This window comes from Salvia splendens, chromosome 8, assembly GCF_004379255.2.
Source record: "Salvia splendens isolate huo1 chromosome 8, SspV2, whole genome shotgun sequence".
NCBI classification, from domain to species: domain Eukaryota; kingdom Viridiplantae; phylum Streptophyta; class Magnoliopsida; order Lamiales; family Lamiaceae; genus Salvia; species Salvia splendens.
Genome location: NC_056039.1, coordinates 3,538,401 through 3,553,475, shown reverse-complemented (window position 1 = coordinate 3,553,475; position 15,075 = coordinate 3,538,401). Strand labels below are relative to the sequence as shown.

At 39.1% G+C, this 15,075-nt stretch overlaps 1 protein-coding gene and 1 pseudogene across 1 annotated transcript; both read left to right on the top strand.

Moving 5' to 3' along the window:
* Positions 1-928: 928 nt before the first annotated feature.
* Positions 929-3,242, top strand: LOC121744286 (annotated as a pseudogene).
* Positions 3,243-4,301: 1,059 nt separating this feature from the next.
* LOC121745055 (aspartate--tRNA ligase, chloroplastic/mitochondrial-like) lies at positions 4,302-11,258 on the top strand. Its single transcript, XM_042138817.1, has 15 exons — positions 4,302-4,774; positions 5,299-5,442; positions 5,799-5,908; positions 6,505-6,616; positions 6,739-6,810; positions 7,631-7,722; positions 8,050-8,170; positions 8,740-8,862; positions 9,006-9,201; positions 9,287-9,474; positions 9,588-9,659; positions 9,761-9,859; positions 9,929-10,009; positions 10,570-10,627; positions 10,887-11,258. Exons 1-15 carry the CDS (start codon positions 4,409-4,411, stop codon positions 11,045-11,047), a joined length of 1,995 nt encoding a protein of 664 aa, XP_041994751.1. The 5' UTR covers positions 4,302-4,408; the 3' UTR covers positions 11,048-11,258.
* The last annotated feature ends 3,817 nt before the right edge of the window (positions 11,259-15,075 follow it).

Here is a 15,075-nt window from a genome sequence, read left to right as displayed (position 1 = left end):
TTTATATTTTTTTATATATTTATAATAGTATATCCTAGTTAAATCAAATGTGAGATTTAGCTAAAATACAAAATTCATTAAAATTTTTAATTTACATAATTAAAATCATTAGAATCCAAACATTACGTAATTACAAATTACAAGTCTTTAAAAAAAAGAGTTACATAATTGTAAAATATTTAATTTTTAACAAGCTGAAAAGTTGGATAAATAAAAATGTTACTCGATATTTAAATATTCTAATATACCTCAAGCTGTTATAGGCTCATAGTACCCGTATCCAAATGAGAGATTGAGCCAAGATAAATTTCATTATCTTAGTAGGGTATAAATATGAAATGAATCTCAATTAGTCTACATATCGATATCTTCATCTTCACATATTACTAAGTATTTTCTTGATTTAATGTCTCGGTCATAACTTCTACTACATGGAACGTATTGTTGAAAGGTTTTAGACAAAGTGTTAGAAAAAATAGAAGTTTAACCAAGCATATGTAACATTGTTTTTATATGAAATGAAACTCAAAAGATAATTGAGAGTACATATTACTATGTTGTAAGCATATTTAAAATGAAATTCAAACGCATATTAACACAGCCTTATTAAACAAGATAATTACATAGGTGTAGAATCAAACTAATAAATTTCTCCTAAGTTTCAGTAAAAAAGAGTTAGACCAAGTATATCATAAAAAATAACTAACTAACTGTAACGAAAATCGCAATGCCATATATCACGCATCTAAGATCTACTCATATCCAACAATAAAGATAAGCTTAATTAGACTCCACGATTCTTCTATCTATTCTCAAAATCTGGCTTTCTTTTTCACTCTGCAAAGAGCTAACAAAAAAACCCAACCCATATTTAAGCCACATTTATACTCCTATACTTCTTTTTACCTTTCATTTTACTGCAACAAATCTCAGGGTGCAAAATCTAGTGAGTCTCACAATCAATTAATATTCGTCCTTTTTTAGATTTTATGTCCATTGATGGTTCTTTTTACACTTCAATTGTAATCTCCCACTTACTGGATATTTGTAGAATCGATGAGCAAGGCTGAGAGTTTGAACGTCGAAGCGTTAGAGGGATATGATGCATCCATGTTCGATGATGATGGTCGTCCAAAAAGAACTGGTAAATTTCATTGAGGATGTGTATGATGAAAACATGGAATTAAGAGTTACATCTGAAAGAAGCTTCATGTTCCAAAATTCACTGTTTGGCAATTAAGATTTTTAGTTTCCATTATTTAATGGGATTTTGTTTCGTCAAGAATAGGAACAGTATGGTCAACAGGGGCCCACATAAAAACAGCAGTTATCGGATCGGGCGTATTAACACTAGCATGGGCCATCGCTCAAATGGGCTGGGCCTATCGCCCTCGTCGTTTTCTCACTCATCACTCTATTCACCTCATACTTACTCGCCGATTGTTACCGACGGCACCAGAAATTATATCTACAAAGACGCCGTCAAAAACTATCTAGGTAAATAAATCCACTAACTTGATTTTACATGCCCTAACAATAATCATTTGATGCAGGAGGAATCAAATATAAGTTCTGCGCAATAGTTCAATACAGGTGTGACAATTGGATATTCGATCACAACCGCTTTTTTCGTAGGTTACGACTAGAAAATTTTGTCGAAAAATTCATTGGTGATCATGATCGCGTATCTAATATTCAATACAATTCTATTTTCTGTGAGACGATTGGATATGCGATCACAACTTGGTGTAAGTCTCCACTTTTGTAACATTTCCGTCGGTAAGATTTACTGGCTGACATTTTTCTCACAGTTTTCTAACGGAAAAATCGTCTGTAATTTTCATTTGTTTGTAGTTCCTCTCTTTCTGTGAATTAACCAATGCTTTTGTAGGGCAATGAAGAAAGCAATATGCTTCCACAAACACGGACACAACCACGATTGCACGTTGTCAAACAATTCTTTCATCATATTGTTCTGATTGATAGAAATAGTTCTCAGCCAAGTCCCCAACTTCCACGAGCTAGCATTTCTCTCATACATTGCGGCCATCATGTCGTTTGGCTATGCTACCATCGGTCTAAGCCTCTCCATCGCCAAGGTTGCGGAAGGGAGAGACGTCACCACCAGCATCACAGGCAAGGGCAAAACCACTTGAGGAGAATAAGGGCTAAATGTCACCCTCAACATATTTTATTTATACCATTTCGTTCTTCATTTTTTGAAATCTTATAAATTTAATACATGTTTGTATGCCCTTTCTGAATTGAATTCCCGACTCCGTCTTTCATAGGCAAACCCATTGGCAAAGACCACTCCGCTGAGGAGAAGATGTGGAGCTGCTTCGCTGCAATCGGGAACATCGCATTCGCCTATGCCTTTGTCGTCGTCCTAATCGAGATCCAAGACACTATCCGGGCGGGCAGCTTGACGGAGAGCAAGGTGATGAAACGTGCCTCCACTGTAGGGATCATAATCTCAACAATTTTCTACATGTCGTGCGGCGTGCTAGGGTACGCCACATTTGGCAACGACGCGCCAGGGAACTTCTTGACCGGGTACGCACTACAAAAAAGTTTTTAAGGACAAAAAACATAGAGGCAAAATTTCTTCCGTTGTATAAAATTTGAAAAATAGTCACAATTTAGATTGCAAAAGAAAGTTTCGGATAAATTATCTTAATCTTCCTTTTGTGTCTCACACAAACAAAGATATTGTCCTTAATTAATTGTATTAAAAAACGTCCTTATAACTTTTTTTCTTGTTACGGCTTCTATGAACCATACTGGTTGGTCTTCACGGCGAACTTATTCATCGCCATCCATCTCTTTGGGGCGTACCAAGTGTTTAGCCAACCCATCTTCGCGACGGTGGAGGCGTGGTGCGGGCGGGGAACAAGTTACTGAGCAAGGAGTACAAGTGGTGGAAGCTAAGGCTGAGCCCATTCCGGGTGGTGTGGCGGAGCTTGTACGTTGTGTTCACGACGTTCGTGGCAATGATGTTGCCGTTTTTCAATGATTTTGTGGGGCTCCTTGGCGCGATATCGTTCTGGCCGCTTGCGGTGTTCTTTCCTATCGAGATGTACATGGTTAGAACCGGGGTCTCTCGGTCGTCGTGTCGAGGGCTTTTCTTGCAGGTCCTCAGCGGCTTCTGCCTTGTGGCGTCACTGCTCGCCGCGGTAGGATCTGTGAGAGGGCTCATTCAGTCCCTCAGAACGTTCCAGCCACTGCAATCGCGATCTTGATCGTTAGTTTGGTCAACATTAATAAATCAATTTAGACATAGTTGTGTCTGTATATATGTAGAGAGCTTAAGTTGTGTTCTAGTAGAGTTTGATTTGATGTAACAGTTGATTATGTATATCTATGAATGCTAGTTGTGTGCTCCTCCGACATAGAGCTAATAAAGTTTTTACTTTTAATATTAAAACACTGTTAGTTTATCAAGATGTCATTTTGGCTCATGAGTATTTGTTACTTGTATTTATTGTGATACTCGCAGAAACAACCCCCATTACTGTCAATTGGGTTGGACCAACCCAAACACGTTCCTAGTTAGGCTCAATTATCTTGAGGCTTGACTCGGCTTTGCCCATGGTTGGGGCGAAACGAATTGGGTTGTGTTTTCTTATAGATATAGGTTGAACCTAGCCAAGCCATTTGGTAAGTAGGTCAGGTGAAATGCTAAGATATATGAAAATGATAGATTGCATTTATAGTACGAATATTCTATTTGATTTAAATGTTGCAAATGTTATTCTATATAGCGAGTCATGTTTATTTTTATGTAAATAAGTTTTGTACATAGGATAAAAAATTCACCTTCGTCACTCGATAAAAATAGGTTATCCAAAATTCACCTTCGTCACTCTACCACTCGGAATAGTAGACTTCTATGCATTCCTCAAGAAACCCCACTTGGTTGAGTACTTAACAATTCATTTGTTTTAACGGATCTTTTTGAACAACATGTTTTTCGTAAAACGATCATAATTTTGTCTACAAGACTCTGATTAAGCCGTTCAAGATATCTACGTGAAACTCCTTCGAATATGACGATGCTCGCGATCTTGAAATAATGACGGAGCTCACATCTGACCAATTTATTTAATCCAAAACCCAACAAATCTATGTGGAAAATTAGCGAAAATACAATTGTTGCGACGTCACCAACCAACATAAAATATCAATTTTTAGGAGAAGTTGACTATAGGTACAATCCAGTATGCCATCGAGCCGTCCCTACCCATGAAGCTCGTATACCTCGAGCCCATTGTGACAGACTTTTAACCCAAAGAACCAAAAGTTATGCACCATGTACAACAACTTAGAGCGAGAAAGAGCAAGTGATTCAATTTCTCAGAAAAGATAAAGACTTTTAACAATTTGTGAAATTGAGCTTCACGCCGTCATGTCCGCCCTTCTCCGCTCCTTCCCCGCCGTCGCCCTCCGCACAAAGTCCTCCCTTCCGCTCCTACTCCTCACCATCCCAAAATTGAACCCCTCCAAGCTCCTCCACAGGCGCCTCCACTCATCCATGTATGCTTCCGCTTCCGCTTCGGAAACTCTCAGTGTTGCCACCACCAAACCGCCGCCGTCTCCCGCTGCAGAAACCAATGCCAGCTCTCTTGAATGGGTCAGACGCACTGATTTCTGCGGCGAATTGGGGGAAACGGACGTAGGCAAACGGGTTCGCCTTTGTGGGTGGGTGGCGCTCCACCGTATTCACGGCGGTCTCACATTCGTCACCCTTCGCGACCACACCGGAATCGTGCAGGTAATTTTTTGTTCGGATAAAATATTGGGAAGTTGAAAATCTATTAGCACAGTTTCCCATTTTTGGAGCATCGCACAAGATTTTGGCTTTGCATCTTGCAAATCACAGTATCACAAGAAGTTAACAGGAAATTGGTAATTGTATGTGGAAATTTTGTGCCGAATTTGATAACCAGTCCAATTTCACATCCATGATTTTTTTTCCAAAAGTTTAATGATCTCAATCACACATTATAAAAAAAAAATTTGAGCCTTCAAAGTTTCTTTCTTTCTGAGAAGTCAAAATTGCTGCAAAATTTTTACTTAACATAACATGCTCATAGGGGCTTTGTAGTCGTAATTCATTCCGTAGCCTAGCTATTTGTATAGGTTCTGCTATGCAGCTCATGTTGCATCAATGTTGTTAAAGCAATTTTCAAGGCAGATTGTGATTACAGACTATAATTTTCAAAGTTCCAAAATGTACCTGTTATTGCTCAATCTTCATCTCATTTTCTCTCTTTACTTATATCCGCTGATGAACAGGTTACTACTCTTCCAGATGATTTCCCTGAGGCTCATGCAGTTGTCAATGATTTGAGGCTTGAGTATGTGATTTCAGTGGAAGGGGTTATCCGGCAACGGCCAATTGAGTCTATAAATAAAAAGATGAAAACGGGCTTCATAGAGGTGAGTTCTTTTGAACAACTTAGGCCATTAGATTTTTTATTTCACTGAGCACTAGAAGTTAGCAATAGTTTGTTCACCAAACCGCTTTATCCAGTTTTTCTGTCAAATATTTGTCTTGACTTTGAGAGTTTCTCGTATAGTTATACATTTTTCTTGCTCTAAAATTTCAAAACCGTTGTGTTTGTTCTTGGTTGATTAAGCAAATGAAGATCAAGATAATTGCTTCTCTGATAGTTCATATATGCATGTGTATATGGAGTATAAGGCTTCTAACAAATGTTAATGGCAGAAAATAAAAAAAAAGAATATAAAACTTTTATGATATCTCAATGCTTATTAGTGATTTTCAATTCCAGGTTGCTGCTGAGCATGTCCAAGTGTTGAATGCAGTGAGATTAAAGTTGCCCTTTTTGGTTACTACTGCTGATGAGGTAAAAGAATCAGCAAAAGAGGAAATCAGATTGAGGTAACCCATTTTCCATGATCTCCGCTAGTATGGGGTGTTATAAATTATAATTGTAGCAATGCCTCTAGTAATTCACTGCCCTTCTTCCAAATGTTTTATTTTCTATGAACAAATTATGTACTACTCTCTCCGTCCAAAAAAAATAGAAAAAGTAGTGTTAGGGGATTGTAGGGTCCATATTTAGAATGATGTGTACGGGTTAGTATTGGTTTAAAACTTTCCATTCGGAGAATTAGTCTAATTTTGGTGGACGGCCCAAATTGGTAAAACTTGTCTATTTTTTGTGGACTGAGGGAGTACTAAATAACGATTTCAACTGTCAATTATCTATGTCCAATGTCCAGAATTTGTGCACTGCCTGATGTCTTAAAATGAAGGTTTATGTATGAGTTGAGAAGAAAAACAATCATATCTGCTGCATTGATAACGAATTGACTTTACTTTTGTGTTGGAGGAAGGGTTCAAGGTGTTTGGGGGTGTTTGAACCAACTTAGCAATAGTTAAGACTGCAAATTCTTCGGTTGAATTGTTGATATATCTGAAGAATTCAAGTTCTATTGATATGTTCATATACTCATAAAAAGCTCCAATATCAGATACCGATATCTAGACCTACGGCGGCCTCAAATGCATTCCAATATAATGTTGCGGCATAAAGTGGTTAAACTCATTCGACGATACCTTGAGGATGTCCATGGTTTCATTGAGGTATTTACTTTGGTATTCAGTCTGTCTGAATCTGTGATTAAAGCATATCAGAGCTTTTCAATATTTATTACTATAATCCTTGTGTTGATCTTGTTCCTGACTTTTTGATTGATGTAAGGTAGATCGAGACTCCAATTCTGTCTAGATCTACACCGGAAGGTGCGAGGGATTATTTAGTGCCTTCAAGAGTTCAGGTATCTTTGACTATTTTTAAATAGAGATATACTGCCTCAATATAGTTTTCATCCTTTGGTATTTCATCAACCTGCTAATCTAGTGGGGGCAAGTAGTGAAACTCTAAGAAGTTACTCCAAGTCTTACTGACTGACAAACTTTTGGAGGTAATAAAGGGGAAAGGTATCTTGAATTTCAGCATAGCGTATGCTTCATCCATCTCGAACTTTGTTGATTGTTAGGACTTATTAGCCCATTAAACTATACTGTGTATTATGGGAATTATTTTCTCATTTTTCATCTTAAATATACTGAATGTATTATATTCTGAGTCTATGACAAATGGTGCCTTATCGGGTTTGATTATATAGAAAAGTATAACATTTCCTTGTGGCAGTTGATACAGCACATTGAGTTGGTTACATGAATGTTTTTGTAACAAGTCAGTTAATACAGAACATTGAGTTGGTTACATGAATAATTCGTAACAAGTCATGAGTTGATACAGCACATTGAGTTGGTTACATGTATGTTTTTGTAACAAGTCAGTTAATACAGAACATTGAGTTGATTACATGAATAATTCGTAACAAGTCAGTTGATACAGCACATTGAGTTGGTCACATGAATTTTCGTAACAAGTCAGTTGATGCAGCACATTGAGTTGGTTACATGAATGTTTTCGTAACAAGTCAGTTGATGCAGCACATTGAGTTGGTTACATGAATGTTTTTGTAACAAGTCAATTTTTAAAGATTTTCCTTCATATAGCCATTGATTGAATGATTTTCTTCAAAATATAAAGATCTGATGCTTATTCTCTTAATCTCTTCTATGAAGCCCGGTACATTTTATGCTTTGCCACAAAGTCCACAACTTTTCAAGCAGATGCTAATGGTCTCTGGTTTTGATAGATACTATCAAATAGCAAGGTACTTCAATACCCTGATGGGATAAGAAACTGCTTTTCCCTTTTTTTGTTTTCTTGTATCTGTCTAACCCAAATCAGTTATAATACACGTTTCCCCTTTGAGCATGTCATTTATGATGAAGGCATTTACATGTCTTAAATAGTAAAATATCCCTTGTTGCTTTTCAGTTCTTGTGAATATGGATTGGTGTTCCAGAATATGAACAACCATAAATTTTTTTTTCTTACTTCACAAAGAAGACTCCACCTTCTGCAGGCCTTCGTTGTTCTGTATTGACACTTGCGATGTGAACAATATTCAGATTAACTTCTGCTTCTTGCCATGCAGATGTTTCAGAGATGAGGATCTAAGAGCAGACAGGCAGCCCGAATTTACACAGCTTGACATTGAAATAGCATTCACTCCTCTGGAGGATATGCTGAAACTGAATGAAGATTTGATTAGAAAGGTTTTCTGACTTGTGTTGCATTCCATAACTTTTAATCAGTTGAGTACTAATGTTCATGATGAAAGTTTGACATGTGATAGTATATTTTGGAAATGTACATCTTTGTCAATGCGGGAAACATAATAGGTTGAAGTCTAGCTTGAGGGAACCCAGATTCTCAACTATATGATGTCATTGCCTTATGTTGTGTAATTGTGCTATAAATCAGTTATCCAACCATGAAAGAATGTCAGATTTATTCTAGGTGTTAGACATGTGGTCTCAAGCAAGCATGTAATTAATTTTTGGTTATTCTTTATTGGATCTTCTAGAGCTCCACACTTGTGATGCAAACAGTCACTTGTTAACCCTTAAACTAGCTTAAAAAATATGGTCTCATGAATCTGATAATCTTTTTCTTCCATACAAGTCTTCACATCAGTACTCTTGAATAGATAATCTTGTATTGGAAATGTGACTTTTACCTTGTCAACTGCTGTTTCAAGCTTTAGCTTATTTGGTAGGCCAAGTGGATTAAACTCTTTTATCCAATTATATGGAGTCTGTAATGACTATTTTATTAATTGCAGGTTTTTCTTGATATCAAAGGAGTTGAACTACCTAGCCCTTTCCCAAGAATGACATATACTGAAGCTACAAGCAGATTTGGTTCAGACAGGCCCGATATTCGTTTTGATCTTGAACTGAAAGATGTAACCTTTTGTTGACACGCCTCAGTGCTTTGTTTTCATGTAAATAGGATCATAAAGGAGATCAATCTATATATGAGAATGGAGCTTGACCAGTTGTTCACCTTACTCTAGCTGATTTTGGTGAAATCTTGTTCAACCTTCAGGTATCGGAAGTGTTCAGGAATTCTTCCTTCAAGGTTTTTGCAGATACCTTGTCAAGTGACGGCATCATTAAAGCAATATGCATTCCTTCAGGAAGCCAGAAGTATTCAAACAGTGCTCTTAAAAAGGGTGATATTTATGATGAAGCTATTAAATCTGGAGCGAAGGGTCTGCCGTTCTTGAAGGTCTCAAGTCATGGTAATAACACATCTTAACAAGATACTAGCTAGCATTACTTGGTGAAAATGTTTCCATTGCCATCATAATATAATGTTTAATGCAGGTGGACTTGAAGGGATTCCCGCACTTGTGTCGAGTGTGGGCAAAACCGAACAAGATCTCTTACTGAAGATACTATCTGCTAGTCCTGGTGATCTCATTCTGTTTGCTGTAGGTAACAAAGCATCAGTTAATAAAACCTTGGACCGACTAAGGCTGTATGTAGCACATGAGTTGGGATTGATTGATCATGTAAGTTGTTGAGGTAGATTTTATCCTAAAGTACGAACTACATTACCTTACTGCAGAATTTGTTATGGCAGTTTTATTCTGACATTTATGTTGTTTATCTATGTGTTTGCTAGTCAAGGCACTCGATCCTCTGGGTAACTGATTTTCCAATGTTCGAGTGGAATGATTCTGAGGAAAGGCTTGAGGTTTGTACAATTTTATATTAGCTTGACTGAAAGGTTAACGGTGCTCATTCTAAGATACATGTTTATAATTGCTGACCTTTCTATGTTTGACCTCTTTGTAGGCCTTGCATCATCCTTTTACAGCTCCTCATCCTGAGGACATGAAAGACCTTGCCTCTGCCCGAGCCTTAGCGTATGACATGGTTTACAATGGGGTCGAGGTAAATAAATCCTTGTATTCCTATACGTTAAGCAGTTTCAGTTGCCTGAGAGCCTACGATTTTTGATAGATTGGTGGGGGAAGTTTGAGAATTTACAAGCGTGAAGTCCAACAGAAGGTTTTGGAAATAGTTGGCATTTCTTCTGAACAGGTAAATAAATCCTATTGCTCCCAACCAATCACACAATAGAGAATGACTTCATTTCTTAAGCCCGCATAAAACCATCTCAACTCTAACTAAGTTGGGTTATGACAGATTCAAGGCCAATGTGTATTGTATTTTGTATTTCTCTTTTGATAATTTTATAATTGTGGAATTGTTTTATAGTTAGTTATGGTGGATAGTGGATACATTTGTAATGTATCAAGTTGAGCAAATCAGAACTTCCACACAAGTTTGAACGTTCCAAATGAGAGTAAATGGTTAGGCCCCTATAAAATCTATAATGGTTCTTTCTAGGAAATCGATAGATCATATGTAGTATGTTGAGGATAAATTCAGCATCATTTAGTTCGAAGCTATATAGATTAACTGTTCCAACATCCAGTTCAAAGTAATTGGTCCCCTTTTCTTTAATAGCAATAACAGTTGGGAGAGTGGAGAAATTGAATTATATAAATACAGATGTCTGAATAACTTGAGGCTGTGTAGTGCTTTCATCTAGGTCCATAATCATAAAATTCATCCTTTTTTTTGTTGATGTTGTGCAGGCTGAAAACAAGTTTGGGTATCTTTTGGAGGCTCTGGACATGGGTGCTCCCCCTCATGGTACGGAATGCCGAACTAAAAATTGGTTACAATGTGTAAATGAAAATTATAGTAATAGAAGCAAAGTAGCTGGAGACTTGGCTTAGTGAGATTTTCTGTGCAGTTTCCATCTTTCTCAGCTGTTTGGTTGTATAATTGTCCAGATTCAAATATGGTCGTTGAAGACAATGTCAATATTTGGATTGTTTATTATGAGTTCATTCTACGCGAATGCTGTGTTGTCTCGTTTTTTGATCTAAACGTAAAAGAGTTTTCACAGGAGGAATTGCTTTCGGGTTGGATAGACTGGTGATGCTATTGAGTGGGGCTAGTTCCATCAGGGAGGTCATAGCGTTCCCAAAGACATCAACTGCCGGATGTGCTCTCACTCGTGCACCCTCCATTGTCGATTCACAACAGCTGAAGGATCTGACTTTGTAGACAACCTTAAATTATTGCAAGGCTTCTTCAACCTTCACAGAGAAATGGAGGGTAGCATTTCTCCCTTGTGTAGTAGAATTATTTGGTGATACTCATTGATTTTGCACACCATCTTTTAATGTATTGCCCGCAGGCCTAATTTAGCTGGGATTTATGCTTTCGGTTGGATAATATATTGAAATGGTACCGACATAAATTGGGTTTTATTTAATGATGAAGCATAACTTAGTTGATAGGCATAAATTGAGTTTCGTTTGAAGATGAAGCACATAACTTAGTTGGTAATGTTAAACAAGTAAAAAAATCGCACCATTAGGTGGTCTCACGTTCCACTAATTTTTCTTTGTATTTTTAAAATCCTTCCGAACTCAAACTGGAACTTCTAATGGTGGACGTAGAGAGTATATAAAAGTACGATACATATTTCACTAACTTTTTCAATTCACTTTTTTTATATTTCTAAAAGTCCATGTCGAATCAACTTGTGACAATAAATCGTGGATGAATAGAGTACTACAAACTAAAATTTTAAAAAGCATGATATTGTTATTTTTCAATTTCCAAAATTAGTTAAATTAAAACTACGTCGTTTAAGTGTATTGCTTAAATTTTAGTTGCCACATCAGCTTCAATTTTATCATTTTTACAAATAGTTTGAGTATTTTAGATAATTTAATTTTTCGCGCCTATATAAATAGGCCCTTTACGAGAGATGCCATCGTAATCATTTTATTTCGAAAATGGCTCCTAAAATATTTTTAGAGAGAATTCGTCAGGGGGCCGCTGGCGTTGAATCAAGCGGCGGCGGTGGTGGAGTTGGTTTGCAAGAAGAGGGTCGCGGTGGCGCTCCGCAAAGGGGGAGGGGGGTTGTTCAAGAAGTGGGTCGCGGTGGCGCTCCGCAAAGGGGGAGGGGGGGTGTTCAGGAAGTGGGTCGCGGTGGCGCTCCGCAAATGGGGAGGGGGGGTGTTCAGGAAGTGGGTCGCGGTGGCGCTCCGCAAAGGGGGAGGGGGGGTGTTCAGGAAGTGGGTCGCGGTGGCGCTCCGCAAATGGGGAGGGGAGATCGTGGTGGCGGTGCTGCTCCGCAAAGGGGGAGGGGGGGTGTTCAAGAAGTGGGTCGCGGTGGCGCTCCACAAAGGGGGAGGGGGGGGTGTTCAAGAAGTGGGTCGCGGTGGCGCTCCGCTAAGGGGGAGGGGGGGTGTTCAGGAAGTGGGTCGCGGTGGCGCTCCGCAAAGGGGGAGGGGAGATCGTGGTGGCGGTGCTGCTCCGCAAAGGGGGAGGGGGGGAGTGGGTCGCGGTGGCGCTCCACAAAGGGGGAGGGGGGGTGTTCAGGAAGTGGGTCGCGGTCGCGGTGGCGCTCCGCAAAGGGGGAGGGGGGGTGTTCAGGAAGTGGGTCGCGGTGGCGCTCGGCTAAGGGGGAGGGGAGATCGTGGTGGCGGTGCTGCTCCGCAAAGGGGGAGGGGGGGGTGTTCAGGAAGTGGGTCGCGGTGGCGCTCCGCAAAGGGGGAGGGGAGATCGTGGTGTTGGTGCTGCTCCGCAAAGGGGGAGGGGGGGTCGTGATACGAAACGGAAGGCCGATCAAGAACCAGCAGCTGACGACGCCCTCCTACAAGAATCTCGTCGCCGGCGGCTAGATGGCAGCGGCGCCGAATTTCTTGAAGCCAGACAACGAAGGTTGAGGGAGAAGGTGAATTCTCTGAACTGCACATTAATGTGCAATCCAGGGACATCAAATCATGCATCATCATCACTACGTCTCGACGACTATCACAGCAAGCGTTTCTTGAATAAACTTAATTCCGGTGAGAAAGCGGCCATCAGAACCATTGGAGTGCCTGCCGTCGTGCACGATGCCGACGCCGATCAAGATCGGACTTACGCTGCCCACATAAAGAAGTGGCTCGATAGATTCGTCGTGATCGAGGGAGATTGGATCCGGCTCGTCCAAGAGCGGCCCGTGGATTGTGATACAGCTGAAATTTGGCGCGGACCGGAGGAAGGCCTCCATATTTACGTGTTCTTTCGTCAGGCGGAATTTATCGGTTGAGTCTAGCATTTTTTTTAATAATATTTATTTATAATTGTAAATTATTCAATTACAAGAATTTATATAAATATTTGACAAGATTCATTGTTTTTTATCTTTTCGTTTAATGTGTATAACAAATTATGCTTGCCATGAAGATATATTACGCTCCTTGTAGTATTTTTTTGATGCTTTTTAAGCATTTAATTATGAATTAATAAGGGCAACAATTATTTGTATTAATCTTAAAGATAAATGATGATTTGACTCAAATGAAAGATAGTACTATAATTTTTATAAGAAAAAAAATATGTTTTTAAGATGAATTAAAGACTCCCTCCATTCCATTACTTTTCTTTATAGGTCATAAATTTGAGATTGATTTTTAAGTATAATTAGATTAATATTTTAAGTATAATAAGAGATTACATAATTATAAGTTAAATATATTAATTAAATATCATAATTCTTATTTAAAATAAAAATAGTGTTAATAGTTTAAGATGGACCAAAATAGAACAAATGCAATTAACATAGTACGGAGTGGGTATTTTACTAGACCGCTAGTAAATGATCTGATTTTAATTTGATTTAAAATTTTTAAGACTTCATAGCATTACTCAATAAAAATAAAGATTAAAGTATTAGAGTCACAGTAAAGGAGTACATTACAATACAATACAATACAATACAATACATATAGGGTGGTTATTTCAGTATCTGATTGGGCTGAGAATGTAGTCAAACTAGCGAAAAGTAGATAACATGATAATATATTCACCAATTTTTACAAGCAAAATGCTTCCCACAAAATATATAGGGTTCTCTCATAGTACTTCTTCAACTAAGTATATCCTTAGTTGGATCTTGTTTTGCCACCTGGCATCTTCAGACCAAGGCACGTGTCTGTGTTGCTAGAAGGCCAAAAACAAATATTTTTTTTATTATGAATAAATGATTAAATAAACCAAATCAAACCAAACGTTTACATCATACGCTCGGGCATACCCGAAGAAGAACAAAAGACAGCCACAAATCGGCTACAACAAAGACGATCACATTTCAAATCACCCATCAAAACCTAGAGTGAGCGGGCCTCGTTAAAACCCCTTGGGGGAAAAAACTCCCCAAGGGAAAAAAGAGTAACCTGATGAGTGACTCAAAGTGTGTCAAAGACCAAACAATCAATACCCGAGAAACTCCATCATCTGTCTGGAAGATGGAGAAGAACCTGCTCGTGCGAGAAACGGGAGTACAAAATGTTATAGGTAGTTTCCTTGATCTCAAAGATGACCCTAGCTGCTTTCCATGCTTTCCCATCAAAGATAACCTTGTTCCGCGTCCTCCAAATGATTGCCATTGAAGCCATAAGTGCAATCCTCTTCGCGATCTGAACAATCTGTGATCCTCTAGTCTGCCGTCCGGCCCATTTGATGACACTCCTAATCGTCATTGATCTCCTCGCAATGCCAAGCCAGAGCATGATCTGTCCCCAAACTGCCCATGTCTTCGAGCACTTGAAGAAGAGATGGTCTGCTGATTCCTTCTCCCGTCGGCAAAGCTGACATGTAGGGTCCAAGTTCTCAAAGAAGTAAAGGCGATCTCGTGTGGATAGGCGTCCTCGAAGTGCGAGCCAAGTAATGAACGAGTACTTAGGAGGGACGACGTCCTTCCATACATATTTAGCCCAAAATCGTCTCTCACCTCTCGGCCTAAACCACTCATACGCCTCATGAACCCCTTTTTTCCGCGAACCAAGTGCTCCAGAGTGTTGTGGTCTCGTCTCTAGTGCATCTGTCCAACATCTCATCCTGGAGGGATAAGAGCTTCTTGATGAGCACAGAATGATTCTTCTTGTGTGCCGTCCACTCCCAGATCGAACCATTCCTGAGATATTCTGCATGAATCCATCGGATCCAGAGGGAGTCCTTCTTTGAGTGAATGTTCCAGAGGATCTTGGCGTGGAGCGCCGAATTCCAAGCCTTGAGGTTCTTAATTCCCAAAC